We start from the raw sequence: 24,931 nt of genomic DNA on the forward strand, positions 1-24,931 counted from the left end.
CAGTTTATTTGTTTAATTATAACACCATAGCAACTTTATTATACGTAAAATAAGGTACATTTTGTCTAGTTTTAAGGCTTAGAACATTAGAAAGTAGAAAATGATGTTTTATGAGGACCTGGGAACAGATTATTCTAATTTTAATGGTTTCCTATGGGAAATTAATTTTTGGGATACACGCATTTCACCTTACACACTCTGTCTGGGAACCAATTAAGTTCGTAAGCCAAGGTATCACTGTATAAGTATATTTAAGGTTTATATCAGTATGTTTAAGGCTTGGATAAGTAACCTGTATTGGTTTGTACTGAAAAATAAACATTTAATAAAATATATGCTCTATAAAGATATGTATATGTACAACTGGAGTTCATACTACATATGATAGAGAGAGAGAGCGCTCACAGCGCCTCATGTCGGTATTAGCGGTGGAAAGAAGCAATATTCGAAAAAATACAAAATCCAACTTACAGCATCTCTGTCCGAACATTTTTCAACATAGCTACAAAAATGTTCGTATGTACCGTTGTTCGTAACTCGAATGTTCACAAGTAGGGCAGTGTCTGTAAGTCAAATTGAAGACTCCTTCATTGAATGTGTTGATATCATGGAAAATATAACCAACACAACCTTTTCAGCGAGTTTCATTCTCATGTTCAAAACTTCCTCAACTAAAACCAAATTCCAAACTAAAAGAGGAACAAACCTAATTCCAAACTTGACTTTTGGTTTCATTGTCTACAATACACAAATAATACATCCTATGTCGTACTTTTTGGGTGTTGATATAAGAGAGAGGGAGATGCTCAAATATGAATCATTGTGAAGTGGAAATAGATGTAAATTACTTGAAATGTGTTGTTAAATTCGCTGTCGTGGGGAAACAGAGGCGGTCATTTGAATTAGACAATTGGCTGTTGGGACCGTGGGCATGTGAAGTCACTCTCGGTTCCTGTTTGTCTGCTCAAGTTACTGTGTGCTTGTCACGTTGTCACTGAGGCAGCAGAAGACAAAGTTATCATTTATGATCTGCTTCAATAATCAAATGATACACAATGGAAGGCTTTGTCATACCACCTGTAAGTGTTTCTTCTTTTGTCATTATCTGTCCAGACACACACACACACACACACACACACACATATATACATCTATAGGTAACAGCTATTTCAGCGGCTAATTGACTTTTTTTTTGTGTACAGAAATTTGAGAATGTTAATATATACATTATCAGTGACGTGCGGTGAGGTTCATGGCTGGTGAGGCACTGACGTCATCACAGTCACATTTACAAACATATGAACTCTACAGAATAGCTTATTCACCATTTGATTGGCAACAGTTAATGTGTTTTGTTTAAAATGTCATGTCAGCATTCGTTATATAAACGGTAGCATAGAAAAAAAGAATAAAAAAAATGTGATTATCGTGTTACCTTTACTTATAAATGAAGTGCATGCACAGCTCCTTCTGAAGAAAGGCATCAATAACTTTCAGTTATTGATGCAAAAGTTTTAAAAGTCTCTCTATTTCTTTCAATTTAGATATGTAATCCTCCATTCTAAAAATAAGGCCAAGCAACACGAAAAAATGAATGGATGGTTGCACTTAACTTGCTAACTGTTTACTGTAGCTTGCTGTCACTAATTCTATTATTCTGCAGCCAAGGAGGTGCAAGAAGAATCTGTAATCACCAGCGCCCCCTGTCATGAGGCAGGAGAACTGTGTGCCTCACCTAATCACACAGTTTTGATGAAAATAGTAAACTGTAGTAGTGTTTATAATGTAAAGTGACTCTATATTATATACACCAGCTAAACTGTAGAAATTTAGTTCATATACTAAAAGTGTTTGAACAATTTAATAGCGATATGCAGAGGGACAGCAATGCGGTCATTGCGCAATCCATGGTGAGGCTCAGCCGGCTGCTGCCTCCCCGCTCGTCTCTACTTAATATTTGAATGGTAAATGTGAAAATTCAGCGATGTTGAAAAAAAAATCCAAAAACGCTTAAGTTAAATGGAAAAGAACTTTAAAGTACAAATCACGAAACAAATATAACTGTTTAATTTATTTTTTCATTTGATAGTTCCATGATGACAGGCACGGACTCACCTGCCTCCCCTGACTGCACGTCACTGTACGTTATATACTGTATTTGTGTTCAATTCAGGCTTCAAAAGGACAGAGTTTTGTAACGTCATATTTCTGTGTTATACATTGTGTGCATATTTCAGAAAAACATTATTCTTGCCTTTGGAATGGATGTGAAATTTACATCCGATACAGAACAAGCAAAACTGCTATTTGTTCACAGTTTGTAAGACATAGACAGTTTGTAAGTGGAGGTCACCACATGGTAGAAAATGTACTGGTCGCTGAAGCACTGATGAAACTACTTTCCATCAACGATCAATCAAATGATTTTTTTGGGTTGCACAATTGCATACTTCCTCTCACCAAAGGCCTCTGAGGAAATTATTCCAGGTGAATCAGAGAGTTATCGAGCTCCGGCGGAGTTGTACCCTTACCTCACTAACGTGGGGGATGTTTATGAAGGTAAGATGATGATTTGATACAATGGTCGCATGGCTCCGAGCCAAATGTGTTCTGATTCTTAGATTACAGATGGAGTTGCCACTCAGAGCATATCCAGCCTGCAGACTATGACCATTTTCCATCAAGTCATTTCACAGAACTTCAGTGTCTGGCTCCGGCACAAATTCAACCTTACTCTTACAGCGCTGACGGTTATCTTCACCTGGAACCACCACTCTCGGTGCTGCCACAAGTGAGGCATGCTAAAAATTGTCATTAGACTGTAGGTGCCGCCATCATTTCTCTTTTTTTTTTACTGTTCCAGGATCTGCCTGGATGTAAGCTGGTGATTTGACCTTTTCCAAGATTGGATTGTGTTGGTCGAAAGGCCTTGCAGTTGGATTGGATTGGATTTACCTTTATTAGTCTCACAGTGGATACATTTACATTTTACATTTCAATTTCCGTATCGCCCTCCAAGTGGGTTGGTTTATTGAGAAAGTGGTCTATTTTACAATAAGCTATCTATTTGCTATCTATTAGCCATCTAGCTGGCTAGCTAGCTATCTAGCTTGCTATCTATTCGCTATATAGCTAGCTAGCTACATAGCTAGCTATTGGATATCTATTAGCTCGCTGGTTAGCTGCCGCGTGTGGCTGTCGCCGCATGCCCATCCGAAGAAAAAGTTATCCCATGACTGTAAAGTGCCCTTGAGCGTTTTGAAAGGCACTTATAAATGAAATTTATTAATTATTATTATTATTAATTAATAATAATTATAATCATAATAATACAAAACCACTTAAAATACTTTCATTCCTTTCATCACTTTGCTGCTGTGAAATGTAAATTTCTCCACTGTGAGACTAATAAAGGCAAATCCAATCCAATCCAATCCAAAAGTGTCACAGCATACCACCAAACGCCAATCTTAAATGCCCTGATGATGATATCACGTCAATTTGCTCACAAATTGACATAATCATAGAAAAAAAGTTTACTTTTAGGCGCCAACTGCTTATTGTGTTGTATGAATGGCAACTGGTCGACACAAAAGTTTATTTTACATTTTACAACTATTCTGCCTATTACTGCTGGCATAGAGAGCAAACATATTTATTTGTATTTCTCACTAATTTCTCTCATTTAGAGTAGTTTCTACAATCCCTACAATTCATCCCAAATATCTGCTTCAAATTTTGTGGATGGGTTGTTGGGATTTTTTTCATGCATCCTATCATAATATATTTAATTCATGTTGGTTTTGGGCCGCTTTATTTTCTTCTGAGTGACTTTTAGATTATGTGTTCAACTACATCCATTTACACTCGGACACACTTGATTCATGCAGTCTGGGTGAGTGTAGCTGATGACAGACCACTGTTGTCACATGATATTGCTGCTATTTTTACTCTCCCATGCATTTACCCTATGAAATCTTGATAAGATGAAGGAGCTCATGCTTGCTTCGCTGCAAGCCAAAAAAATTCGACTAAAAGGGGGGAATAAGTCTCACAATTTTGCTGATTGAATGAAATATTTTCCAGGAATGTTGAACTAGCCTGATGAGCATCCCCTACAAATTGTTAATTGTTTCAAACTGACATTATTATTTGTGTCAGAGAAAAACATCAAATGAGCTGTTATTTACTTACATCCTCTTTTTGCATGACAAAACAAACTCACAACCGGTCTACACTTCTCTATATGAACCTACAACGTGTTTATATTTTGTCTTGAAGATTCCAAACTACACCTCTTCACTGTACTATCAGTACCAAAGCCCAGTCTCGTCTGTCCAGTACTATTCCGAAGAGGAACAAAGAGGTGTCAGCCCCCCACTTGAGGTATCAGAAAGCGAAGACACATCTGAATACCACAACCTGCCCTCCATCAAGAAAGACACAAGTGAGGATCATACTCTCAGAATTTTTCATCTTCTCACTTGTTTTCTGTGGTAATGCTCACAACAGAGTAATCCCCCGTTTATTGTTAATGGGCACGAGGAATCCCCCCTCCCCGCAATAGGTGAAAATCCGCTAAGTGGGATCACCTTACTGTCAATTTCAGCCGCCAGCAGGGAGGAGAGCGGTACTGCACAAAATATTAGCAACTTGGGTGGAATATTAATCGCAATATCGTGTTTAGACTAATTCATGAGGGCCCATCAAATTTATTGTCTCAAAAAATGTGAGTTGACTTTAAGCAAAAGAAATTCAGTAGTTTCTAAACGTGTGTCATTGTATTAATAATTAATCTATCATTCTCCCGTAGATGCTAAGAGGAAAATTCGCTTGTACCAATTTCTCCTGGACTTGTTGAGGAGCGGTGACATGAGTGATTCCATTTGGTGGGTGGACCAGGAAAAGGGCATTTTCCAGTTCTCCACTAAACACAAAGAAGCCCTGGCCAGTCAGTGGGGAGTCCAAAAAGGAAATCGCAAAAAAATGACCTATCAAAAAATGGCTCGTGCTTTGAGGAACTATGGTAAAACCGGTGAGATTCAAAAGGTGAAAAAGAAGCTGACTTACCAGTTCAGTGAAGAAGTTCTGATGCATCTCTATTCACAACAGTACTGTAACTAATGATGAAAATACTTTGTTTTATACTGTCCTTAGGGTATTGTGCGGTTGGCAATTGCATTTCTATTTATTTGCTTCCTGTGAGACTTTTGCTACATTTTCCAAATGGTTTGATTTCATCATTTGATGCAAGGGGACAAATAATGTAAATACAGTACATGAGTTTTATGACCCCAATCAATAAAGTTATTTACATTCATATATCAAGGGTGTTATGTGGTAAGGTGATGTTGCTTGCAATTAAAGTGATGAGTTAGATGCCTTTGAAAACAAGATGTGTCCGGCGCCGCCATGTCTGGACATTAGGGATATATAAATAGGGCCGATACGACCAGTAAGACTTTAGTTCGCTGACGAAGCCTCTTGGATAGGAGGCGAAACGTCCGACACCTTCAAAAAAAGTACAGATGACGGCTGAAGAAACCTTCTCATCGATGGACCACTCCTGTACGACTGAGAGTTTACACAGACATTTTGAAAACAAAAGAAATTAGAAGGGATTGTAAACATGATTATATAATCATCCATTCATTTTCTCAGCATTTTTTTTTGTCATATCAAAAGAAAGGAATATTTTGAGGGCACAACATTAAGACCGAGGCGGGGGGTGTTGTGCTCATCACTCGGACACTGTGCTGCCAAGATTCCAATTAATGCATATATTTAAATTAGGATCAGTAACTGATGCTGCGTAAAACAGCACAAGTAGTGTTTTAGTTTCAATTAAAATGTTTCGCCACTGTGTAATGATAAGGCATAATGACATATTTTAAATAGACAAAATAAAGATTACCAAGTAGCCATGTGAACTGAGGGCGGAAATCTGGACATAGGAACTGAACATTTAAACATGTTAACACGTGAACGAAGGGCGGAAGTTTGGGTATAATAACGTCATCATCTTGAGCCAATCAGGGTTCACGCCTCCTCTCTTGGCAAATTTCAAACCTGAACTGGGTTGAAAAACGAGCTGGTAACCGAACGGAGACGCTAACGAGTTACCGCACTAATCGATAAGTGCTGCGGTTTGACACGGAATCAAACGTTTCGAACGTTCGTTTTCGGGAATAGTCTACGACGGTAACATGAGAGTGAGGTAGGTATATCATCTGTAATTCGTTCAAGTGCTATCGTAGCTAAAGTAGCGGGTGGGATTGTTTATTTGACGTCCGAATTGTGCTAACCTTGGGCCTCTTATTGAGCCCTCGTGAATACTGTTTCTGCTCATATAAATCGTGATTTTGAATCACATTTTAATTACAACTCGTTTACCGCCTTGTCCTTCTCGCGTCAAATGCTAATTGTTGTTGGCTTCGCCGTTTTGTACCGTTATGTTCGGAACCTAGGAGCGAAAGCAGCTATTCAACACTCGAAAAAAATGTACATGCACGCCATCAAACAGTGTCACAAAAAATAATAAATTACTAATATCATGACATTTACTCGCTTAATCTGACGCTGTTTAGTCGAAAATAACTCTATTATTCTGTTGTATGAATTGCAGCATGTTTTCTTTTTTATACTGTATTATGTCCTGTAGTGCAGAAGTGACGTTAGTTGCTAGTCAATATTCGTCTTTAACATGAAGAGAAGAGTCTTTAACATGAACAATTCATACAGAAGACAGATCCAGCGTGCTTCATAGGGACAGAGATACTTTGCTGCTGTGAAATGTAAAATTCTCCACTGTGAGACTAATAAAGGCAAATCCAATCCAATATAACCAAAGAATGTCAACATATCACCAGGATCAGTGAAGAAAATAAAACAAACCAGGAAATGACAAATCACACAATTAAAATAAAACATTCAAATGAATGGTGATTTCACCAACTTGCCACTTGCACGAGAAACAGTTTGTCTACTTGTCTTGCAGTGAAGTTCATGCTGCGGAGTCAGTTGCCTACCTCAACAGAGCTCTGGGCAAGTTACGGGATATATGGGAAGAAATGGGAATTTTAGAGGATCAACGCCTCCAGAGAACTAATGTGGTTCACAAGCACATTAAAGTAAATTAATTGCAAAACATTTACAATTTCTCTTGGTAGTTGATGGCTGACTGACTTACTCTCTGTCTGCTATGTCTGGATTTTCATGCAGAGTATGCTGGATTTAATGATCGTCGAAGAAGAGGAGCTGAAAAAGCGAGTCATAAAAAACATTGAATGCTACCGTAAAGAACTTCATCTATTGTGCTGTGAACTTCAGATTCCTCCTTTTGAGGTACGGTAGGATTGGGGGATTTCAAAACTGCATTTTTTTTGCTTACAATTAGCAGATTTGATTAGATTCAATTGAGCCGGAACTCCATCTAGTGCAGGGGTGCTCACACTTTTTCAGCATACGGGCTACTTATAAAAACAACCAAGTCAAAATGATCTACCCACTACAGAAATGCAAAACATAATTATTTTCAAATGTATTAAGGATTCTTTGTATGTACAATGTATGTTGATGTACCTTGCATAACTTAACAAACCAATATTGCACAACACACACAATAACTACATATACATAACATAATAAATAACTATTAACATTTTTTGTAATTACCTGAGTTTACTTTGATGACTTGCACTGAATTGAATCAGCCAGGGATGCATAGTCCGGACAGTAGATGCTGACAGCCAGCCTCAAGCACATTTCCAAATGTTCACCAGTCATGGTGGAACGGTATTTGGACTTAATGATCTTCATGTAGAAAAAGGCTGACTCATAAATAAGTGGAGCCGAATAATGCAGTCAAGGAGATAGCACATTTCCTCATGTTGGGGTACTTTTCCTCTGTGAGTAAGTCCCAGAACAGAACCATCTTACTTGGTGCGGCATTCTCACTTATTTTTATCACCATATGTTTTAGCAAGGGCTTAAAATCTGAGTTAATTGGCTAAGTAGCTTGCAAATTTTGCTGCGCTCAGCGCCGTTGTTAACGCATGCGCGGCGACCTAAAAGTCAACATTCAGTTGTCATCTGAATGGTTGCCCTGTATGTCAATCAAGTGACGGGACGTTTGATAGGCTGACAAATATTTTTTTTTTTTTACTGTCACGCTGCGATCGACCAGTAGATCGCGATCGACGTAATGAGCACCCCTGATCTTTTGGTCACATAGCTACTGAATAGCATTTGCTCTTTCATGAGAAAAGAAAATGTATCAGTATTTCAACTGCAAATCTGCATTAGCTAGTGATTATATATATTAGAGCGTATCTGAATTTAAATTCTGCCGACTGATTATTCAGTTGAACCCTGATATTTATCTTCTGTTTGTGCGTGTGTGGACGTGTGAAGGAGGAAGAGGCCTGCACTATGTTGCAGCTGGAGAAGAACAACCGCACCCGTCTGGAGCAGGTGAAAGAGCAGAAGAGGCAGAGAATGGACAACCTCGAGAGTCTTGTTGGCAAAGACCGCGAACTATGTGACATCATGTGCACAACCCCCTTCAGCATTGACCGCGAGTTGCTCCCATCTCTAAAGCAACTCGATGACTATCGTGCCCATGTTGATGCCCTCACTGCGGAAAAGGTGCCCATGTTTTATTTTATTTTTATAATTAACTCGTTCATTGCCAGACGTGCAAAAATGTGTTCACTCCAGTGCCAGGGTTTTTTGTCATTGTCACTCAAATTCCAAAGCCCACAGAATATTGAGTTTTAGGACGACATAAACATTCAATGCGGCGTAAGAAACCTTAGACTCTCTTCTTTCACCAGAAAAAGACTTAATTCCTGAATTAATGGGGCTGGAGTTATATGAGCTTGAAATGAGGGCGGCTGTCCAAAATACAATGCAATATTGGTTTGTATAGCGCTTTAACAACAGCTGAAGCTGAAACTAAACGCTAACATGGAAAAAAGGAGACTCACAAGGGGGCAGTCGTGGAAGGGAAAAACATTGCCAGAGGTCTGACCAGCACTTTATCAGCACTCCTGCAAAAAAAAACTAAACCTGGTCAAATTCGGGAATGGCGCTCCACGTCATGTATTTCAATTCCTGAATAAATTCGTGAATGGCAGTGAATTAGATAATGGGTTGCTCTCTGCTTTTTTTAACTCATTCACTGCCAGACGTGCCAAAATGTGTCCATTCCCGTGCCAGGCTTTTTATCATTTTCACTCAAATTCCAGGGCCAAAACAATGTTGAGTTTTAGGACTACATAATCATTCAAATCAGCGTAAGAGACATTAGACTCTCTTCTTTCATCAGGAAAACAGTTAATTCTTAAATTATATGGGTCTGGAGTTATCTGAGCTTGAAATGGGGGCGGCTGTCCAAAATACAATGAAATATTGGTTTATTTCTCGCTTCAATTTGTTTTCTACCGGAAACAAATACCTTGTGTGTTCTACATACTTGGCAGTAAAGATGATTCTGATTCTGATTTAACTTCCGGGTTGAGTGAACGCTGGCGCGTGTGGCTGCCGCTGCTCACCCGCAGAAAAAATATCCTGTGACTGTAAAGTGTCCTTAAGAGTTTTGAAAGGCGCTTCTAAATGAAATGTATATTATCACAACAGCTGAAGCTGGAACAAAGCGCAAAAAGGGAAATGCTGCCCCCTGGGAAGAGAAAAAGGCACTGCCAGAGGCCTGGCCAATGCTTTATCGGGACCCAAGCAAGAAAAAAAAAAACTGAACAAATTTGGGAATGGCGCACTGCGTCATATTTTCAATTCGTGAATAGCAGTTAATGGGTTGCTCACAGCTTTTTTTTTTTACTGATTTAAGGACCGTCGTTATGAAGAATTTGTGAGTGTCAAGAAGGAGATAATCACATGCATGAATGATCTGGAACGTCAGGCTGAGACGGATTTTGAAAAGGATGTGATGTACGAGAATGAGGACGCCTTCTGTCTCTCCACCGACAACATCCGTGCGCTGAAACAACTCCTTGGCCAGGTGACTTGGTTGTGTTTCGTTCAACTTGGATAACGCCAACACCCCCACCAATCTATCATATCGTAACAACTGTGACTCTAACCTGTCCTAGCTGCAAGAACGCAAGGTGGCTAATGAGGTGCTGTGCACAGCGCTTCGCAATAAGGCTCGGGAACTGTGGGACAGGCTGAAGATCCCCCTGCAGGAAAGAGAGAACTTATCCGAGCACATGATCAAGTCCAAGAAAAGCAACATTGAGGCAGTAAGAAACGTTAATCCATAAAAAACGACACCCTGCGGCAACGAGTCATATATACAACACGTTAAAGGACAACCGACACCATTTTTTTGTTTCCTAACTGACATTAGAAAAACGTTTTAGCGCATCCAAAATACCCAAAACACGCAGGCTGATTTTTTTAGTCAAATGCAAAACACCAATAAAAATGAATTAAAGTGTCCAAAATCTGCAAAAAAATGAACTGGAAGTGGCCAGTTTCAGAAGGTCCCGCCCCCTTGTTCATCATGTCACCCCAAGACGTCTTGCCTTGCTGGAGAATCAAAACAATGGCTTCAGATTCAGAGAAGATGCTTTCTTGTTACTTAACCAGTTATGAATATGATTCAAATAGTTCTGAAGAGGAAAGCATAAATGTTTGCAATCGATTAAAGAAGTCCTTCCGTCTCATTTTGAGGCGTTTGGACTCCAATGTAGCGCCCAGAAAATGCACAAGATGGCGCCCAAGCTCCATTGGAAATGGGCTGATTTGTCTGCTCGGAATTTGTGTCAACTAGTATCAAATAGTAGTCTTGGTGCAACACATGATTCACCATCGCGTTATTTATGTTTTTTCCTTGTAATTTCGCCATCAACACGAAGTTTTCAGCCCAAACAAAGTACCCAAAATGCATTGTGTGTCGCTTCCTCGGTTACAGGGGTTCCAGACGTGACGTCACGTCAGGCATCGTCATCAACTCAAAAACAAGACTTCCTTCCAGTCTTAAAACGTAAAATATAGCTATATGCCGTGGAATCTTTCTAAAATACACTCAGTAGAAGTCATTTGAAGTGATTTTACGAATTATGGACAACTTGTCCGAAGGCGTCGGTTGTCCTTTAATGCTCGTATTCATTGGCTGTAGCTCCAGGCTGAAGTCCAGCGTCTTGAACTCCTCAAACTCCAAAGTATGAAAAGTGTCATAGAGGCCGTCAGGAATGAGATCTCGCTTTACTGGGAAACGTGCTTCTACAGTCAAGAACAGCGCCGGGCTTTTCTTCATTTTCATGACGGTAAGTAAGATTTGCTTTGGTGACGCAATCGTCCCTGCAACTTTATGATACACGAGAAAGTGGTGAATTTGCTTTGCATGGATGCTTATAGACCACAATAATGGGAACACGTGGATTTCATGTCATTTACATACCTGGATGACATGTTCCATCTGTACAGCAATTTCACCACCAAAATGTGAACTGCTGCTGCCGCCCTCCCCCCAAAAAAGTCATCTCATTAACACTATGAAACCAATGAGAAAACCAATTGACAGTGTGTGATTGTGTATGCAGAGAACTTCACGGAGGAGGTTCTTAACCTGCACGAGGCAGAAGTCAATACTTTAAAGAGCTACTATGAAGACCATAAAGAATTGTTTGAAGGCGTGGCAAAATGGCAGGAAAACTGGGCCATGTTTTTGGAACTAGAGGTGAGTAACATTGCATAGTTGGAAGGACTGTCATGTCAACATTTTGCTTACGTGGATGTCATTTCTCATTTCAGAGGAAAGCTAATGATATGTCCAGGTTCAACAATCGAGGTGGGAACCTTTTGAAGGAGCAGAAGCAACATAGTGACCTGCAGAAAAGTTTGCCTAAGGTATCGTGTAAAAGTACTGACGATTGCCGAAAAGTTGCGGGACTGATTTAACTCCTGCAAAAGTTTAACAAATACAGGTAACATCCGAGTTACGACCGGGTTCGTTTCTGACAAAATGGTCGTAAGTCAAACGGTCGTAAATCGAAATCCATTCAAAATGGCCGACGTCACGTTTACATGACAGGATAGTATACGATGTCAATCTGTTGTTTTTAAGCAACAGTTTCTATTGAATACTATTATATACCAAACTGTTTACAGTTCATTTACAGATTTTATAACTTTTTGTGTCATTTTTATCATTTATTATTTTGTATTATTGATTTTTCTTACTGTATAACTGTACCAGAAAAAAAATATCCTGTGACCTTGAGCGTTTTGATAGGCACTTAAAAATGAAATTTATTATTATTATGTATACAAAATGTATACGGTTCATTTCTAAATGTTATACTCACCTTTTAGTGTCGTTTTTTTTATCATTTTATATTTCATATTATCGATATTTATTACTGTATAACTGTACCTGTAATGTATACAAAATTGTTTACTGTACAGTATGTTTATAAATTTTATACTTACTTTTTAGTGTTGTTGTTTTTCATTTTATATTTCATATTATCGATTTAGATTTTCTATTTACATTTGTGGATTAAAGATGATAATAATGCATTTAATTTATAAGCGCCTTTCAAAACTCTCAAGGTCACTTTACAGTCACAGGATAAGTTTTCAATGGGTGCGCAGCAGCAGCCACACGCACTAGCATTCACTCAACCCAACATAATTATTACAATATTAAGACAACATATACTGTAGGTACAAATACAAAATTAAGCATGTACAAAAACATTGCTCTCCCTGCTAACGCCCAGAAGAGGTCACTCGACACATACGCTTGGACTCAAGCGGACGGCGAAGGAAAAAAGCAGTGTACAGTACTACAAGAGATGTTGCCGAGAAGGTATCTGCACTGTATAACTACTGTATTGAGTGTAGTCGCAGTAGATTGCTGTGTGAGTGTGTGACATGCTGGCTGGCCAAAATTGTAGTACGCGTTGCTAGTTGCTTGTGCGTTGCAGTGCAAGGCGTAGAACAAAAAAAAAACGGGTCTGGTGGTCGTAAGTACGCGTGGTTTGTAACTCGCCCTGGTTGTAACTCGGATGTTACCTGTACAGACTGAAATGTACTAAAGTCCAGGATTAAAGAAGTTTGGCGTCCAGTATTTTTTACTTTTCTGTCACCAGCTTGAAAAGATTCTGAAGGCCCAAATAGATTCTTGGGAGCAAGAGCACAGCAAAGAGTTCTTTGTCAATGGGCAGAAGTTTCTGGATTATGTCCAGCAGCAGTGGGAACAGCACCAGACCGAGAAGGAGAAAGAGAAAATGGACCGTGTATGTGAAAGCTTTAATCAACCATTTTGTCTATCATCATCATCATCACCATTTGTTCTTTGTTCATTTTTGTAATTCATTAATTTTTTTCAGCAACTTAAGAGGACCAGACAGACGCAGGAGGACATGTTGTACGGGACTGCTGTGAGGACGCCATCCAAAAGGCTTGGAAACGTCACACCAAGCAAACAAAGAAAGGTGACTTTTTATTTCTGCCATGAATGATTACAGTTAAAAGGAGCAAAAAAAATGGTGATGCTTTATGTTTTCTGCAGATGGGAATGTCGACCACTTCCAAACCAATGAGTTTCCTCACTTCAGGCTTTGGGGGGACCATGTGCCAGTCTTCCATACAAGGGACACCTCTGTCCGCCAGTAAGGTACAGTTCATTGTGGTTTTCTGTCACTGGACACATGTTCTGCACTCTCTGTGTTGTCTACATCAGTCCTTTGAACTTAACTCGTAGGGTCTTGGCCTACGAGCCCCCGGGAAGTCAAAGATCACCCGCACGCTCGAACGCAACAAGGAAAACCTTCACCGAAATACTCCGTGTGGGGCGCTCAGGTCTCAGGATACTCAAGATTGCACCTTTAATGTTGATGCTGGCTCCTATTCGGAATTTGCGGTAAATGCAGTTTAACACGTTGCTTTTGCACATAACCCACACCTGCTTTACGGTGGCAATGCTGTGACCCTAAATGGGGGGGGGGGGGAAGACACTACGTATTTCCCTCCAGGTTTTGTTTCAAAGTAAGGCTGGATGATCCTAGACAAAATACTGTAGTTATTTTGATTAGATTAAACTTTATTCATCTAGATCGAGTTGTTTTTGAAATTTAGCATATCGTACTGAGCTCGGGGAGATATCGGCTGTTCTTGCGCGAGTCGGCCTCTTGGGGGCAGTATTGTACCACGCGTGAATGGATCATGGATTGGATTGGATATGCCTTTATTAGTCTCACAGTGGAGAAATTTACATTTCACAGCAGCAAAGTGATCATAGTACAATGAGAACGATCTTTTGCGATTGTGTTGCTTTTTTTTTTGTTTTTAAATTTCGATTGATCATCCAGCCCTACCTTAAAGTACTGCCGAATTGTCAAAGTAACACTCAACAAGCAAACGAGGTGATAGTTTTTTTTTTCATACATTGTCTTCGTGGTTGTTTATATTCAAATGAATCCAAACCTAAAAAAAAAGCACAAAAAAGCACAAACTCATTTCTATCCACTTATTCTGAATAGGATGTCACGGTGTCATAAGAAATCATTTCATGCATGAAGCATTCTTATCTACGACGAACTAAATAAACTTTGCTCTTTTGTCTCAGCGGGACCTGTCGAAGGCTTCCAAATCTAATGTGAAGTCCGAACTGCTCAACTCTACTGTCAGTCAACAGTGACCAAAGTTTTCCAGCTCTCCTGTTCGTGTAGAGAAGTGGAGAAACTTTTAAATTCTCCCCCACGCCTCCCAAAAATGTAAATTCTTTACAAATTTGTGAATTTATATATTAATTTTTACTTGGGCTTATATGGAGTGGTGGAGTGTATTGTTTGTGGCAGGTGTTTTTATTGACTTTTCAGTGTCCCTTTTCAATCCCTTTTTATGTCACTTCAACTTTTCAAATATATTTGTAAATAAAATTTTATATAGAAGTCTGTTTATTGCAGTGTGTTTTTTTGGATAGCATAGAGGTTTCAAATCTGACTGGTCATCTCAGATGTGATATTTCTCGACATCATCACAACCTGGAGCTGAACACGCTCAAGACAGTTGAGATGATCGTGGACTTCAGGAAACATCCATCACCACAGCTACCCCTCACACTATCCAACTGCCTGGTGTCAACCGTTGAGACCTTCAAGTTCCTGGGAATCACAGTCTCCCAGGACATGAAGTGGGAGGTCAACATCAACTCTATCCTGAAAAAGGCCCAACAGAGAATGTACTTCCTGAGGCTGCTAAAGAAGCATGGCCTGCCACAGGAGGTGCTGCAACATTTCTACACGGCTGTCATCGAATCCATCCTGTGTTCTTCCATCACCGTTTGGTTCGGGGCCGCCACAGAAATGGACAAAATCCGACTTCAACGGACAGTTAGGACGGCGGAAAAAATCATTGGCACCGCCCTACCCACTCTCGAGGACTTGCACACTGCAAGAATCCAAACTAGGGCGCGGAAAATCCTACTGGACCCTCCGCACCCTGCCCACCACCTTTTCCAGCTACTCCCCTCAGGCAGGCGCTACCGATCCATGTGCACCAAATCCAGCAGACATTTAAACAGCTTCTTCCCCAAAGCCATTAACTCTTTGAACTCTTTCAACAGTAGCCAAAATGGAACTGTATAGTGCCACTTAGCAGTTTTTTTGACAACGATACTAGTGCAGCGTGTTCTACCGGAAACAAATTCCTTGTGTGTTCTACATACTTGGCAATAAAGATGATTCTGATTCTGATCAGAAGCTTGTTTTTATCACACAGTTTTATCACATAGTTATGTCTGAAATACATGTTGCGATAAATTTAAAATCACCTCATTGCATGTCAGAATATATGTACCGGTGTATAAGGCGCACTCAAAAGCCTTAATTTTCCCCAAACAATGGACCTGCACCTGAAACGCAGGTGCGCCTTATATGTGATGTAATATTAAAGGCTAACCGACGCCTCCGGACAAGTTGTGTCCATAATTTGTAAAATCACTTCAAATGACTTCTACTGAGCGTATTTTACAAGATTTCACCACATATAGCTATATTTTACGTTTTAAGACTCGCGCTGAATATTCAGGAAGTCTTGTTTTTGAGTTGGTGACGATACCTACCGTGACGTCACGGTAGGTATCGTCACTGACCGAGAAAGCGACACACGATGCATTTTGGGTACTTTGTTTGGTCTGAAAACTTCGTGTCGATCCGTGTTGATGGCGAAATTAGAAGGAAAAAACAAATAATGTGATGGTGAATCGTGTGTTGCACCAAGACTACTATTTGATACTAGTCGACACAAATTCCCAGCAGACAAATCAACCCATTACTAATGGAGCTTGGGCGCCCTCTTGTGCATTTTCTTGGCGCTACATTGGAGTCCAGACGCCTCAAAATGAGACGGGAGGACTTCTTTAATCGATTGCAAACATTTATGCTTTCCTCTTCAGAACTATTTGAATCATATTCATAACTGGATTGGATTGGATTTGCCTTTATTTGTCTCGCAGTGGAGAAATTTACATTTCACAGCAGGAAAGTTATGAAAGAAATTGATGAGTAACAAGTAGGCATCTTCTCCGAATCTGAAGCCATTGTTTTGATTCTCGAGCGAGGCAAGACTCTTGGCGTGACGTCACGAACTGGGGGCGGGACTTTCTGAAAATGCCCACTTCGCAGCTCAATTTTTTGCATATTTTGGACACTTTAAGTCATTTTTATTGGTGTTTTTCATTTGACTAAAAATATCAGCCTGCGTGTTTTGGGTATTTTAAATGCTATAAAACGTTTTTCTGATGTCAGTTAGGAAACAAACAAAATGCTGTTGGTTGTCCTTTAAGCCACAACAGGTCTGGCAACTAATGTCAGCAGCCACCGACTCCATTTGCCCCTATAGAAGGAGTGGTGCAGGGTCCATGCTGGGATATATAAAATGTAACCGCAGCCTCTACTGTAGTCGCTTATAATGTCGTGTTCTTTATACATGGAAAGTTTTTTTAAACATGTCATTAGTTGAAGGTGCGCTTTATATATGGAAAAGGTTTGAAAATACACCATTTGTTGGCCTTATACAGTAAAGTTCCGTTTAGTACGATTCGTGCTTTTTACGATACTTATACACTGGACAATACGGTACACTACCAGTTTTTCCGACATGTCTTGTTCAAGTCATGCGGGTCATAAGTTCTTCAAGAGCCCTTTCCCGATGATTTTCATGAACAAGGAGCACTTCTTTGATGGCGCTTTGTTGGAATCCCATCTCGTTGAACTGAGTCAGGAGGAGGAGAAACTCAGCAGCCTGAAATTGGAATCGCAACGGTGACTGTTAGTTCATTCAGGGTTTGCGTTCACTGAAGAGATGAAAAAAAAACAAAGAGGGAAATACCTTGCTTTCACAGTTCTGGAACATCTCCAAGGCCTCCTCCACTTGAGCTTCATCATAACCCAACTCGCACAGATGATTGCAGGCTTCCAGGTACTTTAAGAGCTGTTAAAAAATGGTTTGTGTAGAATTCATGAGGAACGGAAAACCATTCATGGTAATCGATGAGAAGGTTTCTTCAGCCGTCATCTGTACAAAAGTGAAGGTTTCGGACGTTTCGAACCCGAGTTTAAGGAGATTTTAAAAAACGAACCCGAGTTTTAAACCTTAATTTTAAGCACCCATAATTAGAAACTCCATCCCTTATTTAAAACCCCAACTCTAGTTGAAAACACAAAATTTAAACCTAACCCTGATTCAAAACTTAATTACAACTATACGAACTTTGCTACAATAACTTTACAACTTTACGACACTAGCACAAGTTTAAAACATTATGTATTTTGAAAAATTAAGCATAGTGTAAAAACCTACTTTGAAACCCTAACCCTAGTTCGTCTGTGTAAGCTCTCAGTCGTACAGGAGTGGTCCATCGATGAGAAGGTTTCTTCAGCCGTCATCTGTACAAAAGTGAAGGTTTCGGACGTTTCGCCTCCTATCCAAGAGGCTTCGTCAGCGAACTAAAGTCTGACTGGTCGTATCGGCCCCATTTATATATCCCTAATGTCCAGACATGGTGGCTATGATAGGTCCCTACTCTCAGGTTGGGGGGGGGGGGGGGGGGAAGGGGACCCCTCCCTATGGCCCCACTGATTGTTCCTACATTCCTGACTAACGACTGGCCTATTACCCCCACTCCCCCTGGTATCACCTCATCAGCATAACGACCCTCATCAGCATTGCGAAAGTTGCCTAACCTGTTTTGCCTAAGCAGGCTATTGTATGAACGATCCAAATTGAACCTCACCCCACCAGACCGGTTTAATGAAGGATTTTGTTGTTTTATAAGAATCGCTTCTTTTACCCCCCTTTCAAACCATCTATGTTCTTTCGCTAAGATTTTAACCTCATTGTTGTCAAATGAGTGATTGCTAGCTTTTAGGTTAAAATCTTAGCGAAAGAACATATATGGTTTGAAAGGGGGGTAAAAGAAGCGATTCTTATAAAACAACAAAATCCTTCATTAAACCGGTCTGGTGGGGTGAGGTTCAATTTGGATCGTTCATACAATAGCCTGCTTAGGCAAAACAGGTTAGGCAACTTTCGTAATGCTGATGAGGGTCGTTATGCTGATGAGGTGATATCGGGGGGAGTGGGGGTAATAGGCCAGTCGTTAGTCAGGAATGTAGGAACAATCAGTGGGGCCACAGGGAGGGGTTCCCCTGCCCCCCCAACCTGAGAGTAGGGACCTATCATAGCTGTGTCCGGCGCCACCATGTCTGGACATTAGGGATATATAAATGGGGCCGATACGACCAGTCAGACTTTAGTTCGCTGACGAAGCCTCTTGGATAGGATGCGAAACGTCCGAAACCTTCACTTTTGTACAGATGACGGCTGAAGAAACCTTCTCATCGAAGCTACAGCCATGTAAAAAAAACTTCTCAGTCATTCGCTGTTTTTAAAATAATTCTGAACGTCTTTTTTTCTTAAAAAAATCAGCGATGCACTGAAACAGCGAAGTACTACATAGTTAGGGATCACTGTACTATTGTACAGTAATCTCAACTATCACGGTGAGTGTGCCCTCTGCTGGGGACAAATGGTACTGCATATGCTTCATTCGTTGATTTTATGATTGGGGGTACATTTCTTTTTTTTTTGCCACAACTTTTTGAACGACGACCTTCTATTCACCCATAATGGGTATCAAAGTACCCATTTCGAGCATATTTTTAGTTCAGGATTGTTTTAGATTCAATTTTGATTGTAGTTTCAAGTTTTTATTAACTTTTAGAATCAACTTCAAGAAAGTGCTGTGTATAGTATTTATCATCTGCCCCTATACAAAATGTGCAATACAAATTTGCTGCAGCAAAGACCTTGAGCTATATTTTCTACCTTGTCAGGACTGGTGTATCCGGTCTTTTGCAGAGCCAAGATGGCGGCCCGTAATGGGTACCCGTGGTCAGTGACGGCCTCCAGGAGCCCTCTTTCTTCTTGGCTGAGAGCGGACAGAAGCTCCGTGGCTGAATCAAGGAAACCTCCGGTCCTGAAGGCCTGAAGAGCATTCACATGCAGATGAGCAATTACGTACTTAAAGGACAACCAGTAATGGTCTTCAGTAATGGCTTACTGAAAGTGATATGAAAGTGATATGTTGTCATACTACAGTAGGTGTGGATTTATTTTACGACTGTTAGAGCGTCTGTGTTATATACTTCCCCGTTCAGTGTTTGACTCAGACATACATTCCATACAAAATACAGCACTGAAGCAACTTACGAACAAATTTACCTCACGAACGTTAGTTCGTTCTCCTTCGTAAGGAGGGGAGCTTCTGTACCAAAATATGTGAGGTCTTAGCCACAGTTGTACTTTTGCCACGTTTACAGGTAAAAGAGATTTTGGGAGATAGGGAAAAAGAAGCCCACCACCTTTTGCCTGCAGTTTGTGACGGCTGGGCCAGCGGAAGAGGGTCGTTGCTGCTGCAGCCTTCCGGAATGCCCCCTGGCTATTGAATTGTTTTGGGGGTGTAATCTGCCCATTGCACTCTGTGCACGCTGCCTCTTCTTGGTACCGCTGAACTCAAGAGATGCCAAGTGGCTCTTGGGTGACAACTGTGGCCGTCGGTACAAAGCGGGAAGACCGAGGTGCATGTCTTTAACCCGCTCTCGACCGGCGGTGCGCTCCTGAGAACTGTCTTCGGGGGACGAGCCTTCGTTGTCCTCGCAGTAGCCGTCTTCTTCGTCCGAGTCGGATCTGTGAAAGCCGTGCGAGCGTTGCTGCGAACGGTAGACGTCCGACGAGTTCAAGCTGCGAGTACGGCGACGGGGTATGGAAGAAGTCCGAGGGTCGTCGGACCTGTAAGGGGCTATCAGCCAGTAGGGAGGACAGGATGGAGCCTGGTAGGCGGGATGCCGGCCTGTTAATATTAGCTTCTCCAGATTGAAGCAGTACTGCACAAGGATAACATTCAAACATCATTATTGCAAAGCAAAACAAAAGGGGTTGGTGCAGTTTGAAACTAATTCACTGCCATTCACAAATGTATTTGGGAATTGAAAATATGACGTAGAGTGCCATTCCCCAATTTGTTCGGCTTTTGTTTTATCATGCTTGAGTGCCAATAAAGCGCTGGCCATGGCCTCTGGCAATGTCTTTTTACTTTTCCACAAGGGGGCAGTATTTCCCCTTTTTTCCATGTTAGCGCTTTGTTCCAGCTTCAGCAGTTGTTCAAGCATTATATAATAATAATAATAATAATAATAATAATAATAATAATAATAATACATTTGTACCTTTCAAAACCCTCAAGGTCACTTTACAGTCACAGGATAAGTTTTTTTGTGGATGAGTGGCGGCAGCCACACGCGCCAGCGTTCTTCACTCAACCCCGAAGTAACTCAAATAGATAGAAAGCTAGCTGGCTAGCTAATGGATATATAAACCAATACAGTGAGACCTCAACTTACAAACACCTTATCTTACAAACTTTTCCTCTTACAAACGTCACATTTATGAAAATTAAACCTTATAATAAGCACTATTTTCACAATACACACCCACCACGGCTGGCGGAGTGATCTTTGGCGGAAGCACATGACCGAACAGCACCAGAGGTGAAGTTACCAACAGTCCTTATGGAAGGTGACTCTCCTTCCATAAGCCATCAACGACCATCAAAAAGGTAAATAAAACTTGATTTTACAGCACAGTTTATTTCTTTAATTACAATCCTCATTTAATGCGCCTCTCTTTCCAAACAGCAATTCCCTTTTACCTTTGACCTCCAATGCCATTCCATCAAGCCATCAATGACCATCACAAATGTAAAGAAAGTGACTTTATGATACAATGGAGTGTATTTCTTTCATTACAATACAATAATAGCACATTTATTATACATAGAATAAGGTACGCTGTGTGTAGTTGTTTAGGCTTATTTCGTTGAAAAGTATATTTTATGGAAACCCGGGAACGGATTATTCCCATTTTAATGGTTTCCGATGGGAAATTATTTTTTGAGATACACACTTTTCGCCTTACACACTCTGTCTGGGAACCAATTAAGATCGTAAGGTGAGGTCTCACTGTATGTATGTCTTGTGTTGTATTTTGGACAGCCGTCCCCATTTCAAGCTCATAATATACATTTTTGCGCATGTCTTGTAGTGAATGAGTTAAAGTGAGACAAATTTCACCTTCTTTTGGAGTCTCAAGGTTTTTTTTTAATGTTCTGGAGAAGGACAGATGACGGCTGAAAAAACCTTTACATCGATGGACCACTTCTGTACGACTGAGAGCCGACACAGACGTGCTGTATATTCAAGTTAAACTCATTTGTCATTTTATATGGTGGCAGTAAAATAACTCTCTGCGGGTGTCCATCAAACGTATTTTCGACAGTTATTGCGAATGTAAAATGGCTCGAGTGAGACGGGACCTGAGTTTCCTGCATTATCTGAAGACAGTCGGGAACAGAGATGTCAGGAGGTGTCATCAGGCACACATCCTGCCCCAGTGACCCCACTGGTGTTCCAAATGGGATATCTTCCAGGGTGGTCATCGGCTTCCTCACAAAATTGGAATATTGGTCAAAACTGTGTTGGTGAGAAAACACGGTCATTTGAAGGTTAGGGTTCCAAAGGAGAGTTTAAAGGTTTGGGTTTTAAAGTATGGTTAATGTTTCAAATCGGATTTTGAACTTGGGTTAGGGTTTTAAATATGTTTTAAAGTAAGATTAAGTTTTCAATGTACGGTTTTTAAACTATTGTTACAATGTATGGCTCTAAAATAGTGTTAGTCTTTCAACGTCAGGTTTGAGATGAGAATTGGAATTTCAATGTAGGGTTTTAAACTTGGTCAGGGTTTAAAAATTACGGAATTTAACTAGGGTTAGGGTTAGGGTTATAAAAAATTCTTAGCGAAAGAAAGTAGATGGTTTGAAAGGGGGGTAAAAGAAGCGATTCTTATAAAACAACAAAATCCTTCATTAAACCGGTCTGGTGTGGTGAGGTTCAATTTGGATCGTTCATACAATAGCCTGCTTAGGCAAAACAGGTTAGGCAACTTTCGTAATGCTGATGAGGTGATACCGGTGGGAGTGGGGCAAATAGGCCAGTCGTTAGTCAGGAATGTAGGAACAATCAGTGGGGCACAGGGTGGGGTCCTCTGCCCCCCTCAACCTGAGAGTAGGGACCTATCATAGCTGTGTCTGGCGCCACCATGTCTGGACATTAGGGATATATAAATAGGGCCGACACGACCAGTCAGACTTTAGTTCGCTGACGAAGCCTCTTGGATAGGAGGCGAAACGTCCGAAACCTTCACTTTTGTACAGATGACGGCTGAAGAAACCTTCTCATCGATGGACCACTCCTGTACGACTGAGAGCTTACACAGACGAACTAGGGTTAGGGTTTCAAAGTAGGTTTTTACACTATGCTTAATTTTTCAAAATACATAATGTTTTAAACTTGTGCTAGTGGCGTAAAGTTGTAAAGTTATTGTAGCAAAGTTCGTATAGTTGTAATTAAGTTTTGAATCAGGGTTAGGTTTAAATTTTGTGTTTTCAACTAGAGTTGGGGTTTCTAATTATGGGTGCTTTAAATTAAGGTTTAAAACTCGGGTTCGTTTTTTAAAGTCTCCTTAAACTCGGGTTTGGGTTTTTGTTTGCTTTTTAGCACTTACCTTCGTGAAGTGCTTTGGCCTCAGGCGAGATGAAGATGAACCGGCGATTGTGTTCAATGAACGGCTAATACCGGCGTGGTCACGTGGTTTAAACCCGAGTAAGCCGCATTAGCACCGACCTTGTTTACCAATGGCGTCACATACTACAGTGAGACCTCAACTTACAAACTTAATTGGTTCCCAAACTAAGTGTGTAAGGCGAAAAGTGTGTATCTCAAAAAACAGTTTCCCATAGGAAACCATTAAAATGGGAATAATCTGTTCCCGGGTTTCCATGAAATATACTTTTCAACTAAATAAGCCTTAAAACTACACACAACATACCTTATTCTATGTATAATAAATGTGCTATTGTATTGTAATGAAAGAAATACACTGCATTGTATCATAAAGTCACTTTAATTACATTTGTGATGGTCATTTATGGCTTGATGGAATGGCTTTGGAGGTCGAAGGTCAAAGGGAATTGCTGTTTGGAAAGAGAGGCGCATTACATGACGAGTGTAATTAAAGAAATAAACTGTGCTGTAAAATAACGTTTTATTTACCTTTTTGATGGTCGTTGATGGCTTATGGAAGGAGAGTCACCTTCCATAAAGACTGTTGGTAACTTAACCTCTGGTGCTGTTCGGTCGTGTGCTTCCGCCGAAGATCACTCCGCCAGCCGTGGTGGGTGTGTATTATGAAAATAGTGCTTATTTTAAGGTTTAATTTTCATAAATTCGACGTTTGAAGACAAAAAGTTTGTAAGTTGAGGTGTTTGTAAATTGAGGTCTCACTGTATTTGAAACCTGAACCTGAAGGCTACATTAGAAAGTGTATTTTTCTTCTTTATAATAGTTCCAAATATCAAAATTAATACTCGCTCTACTGTTTCACATTTAAAAAAATATTGCCTTTTTACTTGATTACTTCAAATATTATTGCAGAATCGCACTTCAATTGTGCAAATTAAAAGGCGTTCTAAAATTATATTTTTGTTTTGATACAGACGTGAAAGTGGATTAGGGTTCTGATTGAGGGAGGGGGAAAAAAACAAGTACATCACTTTCCGCAGATTAGCAGATTACACGAAGGTGCCTACACACTAACATTTCTATGCGAACCTTTATATGTGTATTTTTCTTAAAATCGTCTTCAATACTTTTGTCATTATCACTTCTGCTTCCGTGTCATTTGTTTCGATGTACGAGAGTAATCGCTAGAGACAGAACGAGAGTAACTGCTAGAGAGAGAACGACAGTCTAAAGCTTACGTAAAAGTGTATCTACTTTCGGTTAATAAGTTGCACACAGTGCGTTATTAATTTGCTTATTTACTGTATGTCTTGTCGAACTTATTGTAATGTTAATTGTCGTTTTTAAATGTCCTTTAGTTTTCACGGTTTTCCAGGTGTTCCAAGTGTTCCACAATAAACGTTGGGACATCAGTACGAAGCGTCAACCTTGACGGGGGGAGTTACAATAATAATACATTTTATTTCTAAGCGCCTTTCAAAACTCACTTTACAATCACGGGATAAGATTTTTTTTCTGTGGCAGCCATTCGCGCCAACGTTCACACACAACCCGGAAGTACCACAAACTCACACGATGTGAGCGTGTATATAGACAGACAATACAATACGTCCTAATTTATATAGGGTTTTCACAACAGCTGCAGCTGTAACAAAGCACTTTACATAATAGTCAACACAAAGCAAAATAATAAACACAACAGGAACATAAAAACATGGACAGTCGTGCAAGCTTAACAACATTCCCCGTTTACTATTTGATGT

The 24,931-nt window shown here is 40.2% G+C and overlaps 3 protein-coding genes across 6 annotated transcripts; 2 read left to right on the plus strand and 1 right to left on the minus strand.

Moving 5' to 3' along the window:
• The first annotated feature begins 19 nt into the window (after window positions 1-19).
• Window positions 20-5,331, plus strand: spi1a (Spi-1 proto-oncogene a). 2 transcript variants are annotated; one of them, XM_088996596.1, is made up of 5 exons: window positions 20-1,079; window positions 2,466-2,559; window positions 2,622-2,791; window positions 4,282-4,447; window positions 4,814-5,331. In XM_088996596.1, exons 1-5 carry the CDS (start codon window positions 1,056-1,058, stop codon window positions 5,122-5,124), a joined length of 765 nt encoding a protein of 254 aa, XP_088852722.1. In that variant the 5' UTR covers window positions 20-1,055; the 3' UTR covers window positions 5,125-5,331. The 2 variants fall into 2 exon arrangements, with proteins under 2 accessions (XP_088852722.1, XP_088852721.1); XM_088996595.1 differs by lacking the exon at window positions 20-1,079 and having other exon boundaries at window positions 1,127-2,559.
• A 737-nt stretch (window positions 5,332-6,068) lies between these two features.
• Window positions 6,069-14,921, plus strand: LOC148897890 (protein regulator of cytokinesis 1-like). 2 transcript variants are annotated; one of them, XM_088996821.1, is made up of 14 exons: window positions 6,069-6,217; window positions 6,998-7,130; window positions 7,222-7,344; window positions 8,413-8,646; window positions 9,848-10,018; window positions 10,110-10,259; window positions 11,141-11,288; window positions 11,565-11,701; window positions 11,776-11,871; window positions 13,119-13,265; window positions 13,359-13,463; window positions 13,541-13,645; window positions 13,733-13,891; window positions 14,597-14,921. In XM_088996821.1, the coding sequence occupies exons 1-14, from the start codon at window positions 6,207-6,209 to the stop codon at window positions 14,666-14,668; spliced, it is 1,791 nt and encodes a 596-aa protein (XP_088852947.1). In that variant the 5' UTR covers window positions 6,069-6,206; the 3' UTR covers window positions 14,669-14,921. The 2 variants fall into 2 exon arrangements, with proteins under 2 accessions (XP_088852947.1, XP_088852948.1); XM_088996822.1 differs by having other exon boundaries at window positions 13,733-13,830.
• Window positions 14,922-16,446: 1,525 nt separating this feature from the next.
• On the minus strand, window positions 16,447-23,215 carry ubap1lb (ubiquitin associated protein 1-like b). Of its 2 annotated transcripts, none has more exons than XM_088996824.1 (6): window positions 23,152-23,215; window positions 21,905-22,061; window positions 19,896-20,363; window positions 19,360-19,518; window positions 17,362-17,463; window positions 16,447-17,274 (listed from the first exon to the last, which is right to left on the minus strand). In XM_088996824.1, the coding sequence occupies exons 2-6, from the start codon at window positions 22,025-22,027 to the stop codon at window positions 17,140-17,142; spliced, it is 987 nt and encodes a 328-aa protein (XP_088852950.1). In that variant the 5' UTR covers window positions 22,028-22,061; window positions 23,152-23,215; the 3' UTR covers window positions 16,447-17,139. The 2 variants fall into 2 exon arrangements, with proteins under 2 accessions (XP_088852950.1, XP_088852949.1); XM_088996823.1 differs by having other exon boundaries at window positions 16,450-17,274; window positions 19,896-20,417.
• Between the last annotated feature and the right edge of the window lie 1,716 nt (window positions 23,216-24,931).

This window comes from Hippocampus bargibanti, linkage group LG05 (genome assembly GCF_051943395.1).
Source record: "Hippocampus bargibanti isolate YZ-2025 linkage group LG05, ASM5194339v1, whole genome shotgun sequence".
Classification (NCBI taxonomy): Eukaryota; Metazoa; Chordata; class Actinopteri; order Syngnathiformes; family Syngnathidae; genus Hippocampus; species Hippocampus bargibanti.

Bases quoted from the DNA above. Each gene is read 5' to 3' on its own strand.
- spi1a (XM_088996595.1), top strand. From the start codon at position 2,421: ATGATTTTTTTGGGTTGCACAATTGCATACTTCCTCTCACCAAAGGCC. The intron at 2,560-2,621 runs GTAAGATGATGA...TCTGATTCTTAG, and splicing joins CGTGGGGGATGTTTATGAAG to ATTACAGATGGAGTTGCCAC. The intron at 4,448-4,813 runs GTGAGGATCATA...ATTCTCCCGTAG, and splicing joins CTCCATCAAGAAAGACACAA to ATGCTAAGAGGAAAATTCGC.
- LOC148897890 (XM_088996821.1), top strand. The intron at 11,872-13,118 runs GTATCGTGTAAA...TTCTGTCACCAG, and splicing joins TGCAGAAAAGTTTGCCTAAG to CTTGAAAAGATTCTGAAGGC. The intron at 13,266-13,358 runs GTATGTGAAAGC...AATTTTTTTCAG, and splicing joins AGAAAGAGAAAATGGACCGT to CAACTTAAGAGGACCAGACA.
- ubap1lb (XM_088996823.1), bottom strand. From the start codon at position 22,027: ATGACCACCCTGGAAGATATCCCATTTGGAACACCAGTGGGGTCACTG. The intron at 20,418-21,904 runs GTCCCGTCTCAC...ATCCTTGTGCAG, and splicing joins AGATAATGCAGGAAACTCAG to TACTGCTTCAATCTGGAGAA. The intron at 19,519-19,895 runs GTGGTGGGCTTC...AATGCTCTTCAG, and splicing joins TCACAAACTGCAGGCAAAAG to GCCTTCAGGACCGGAGGTTT.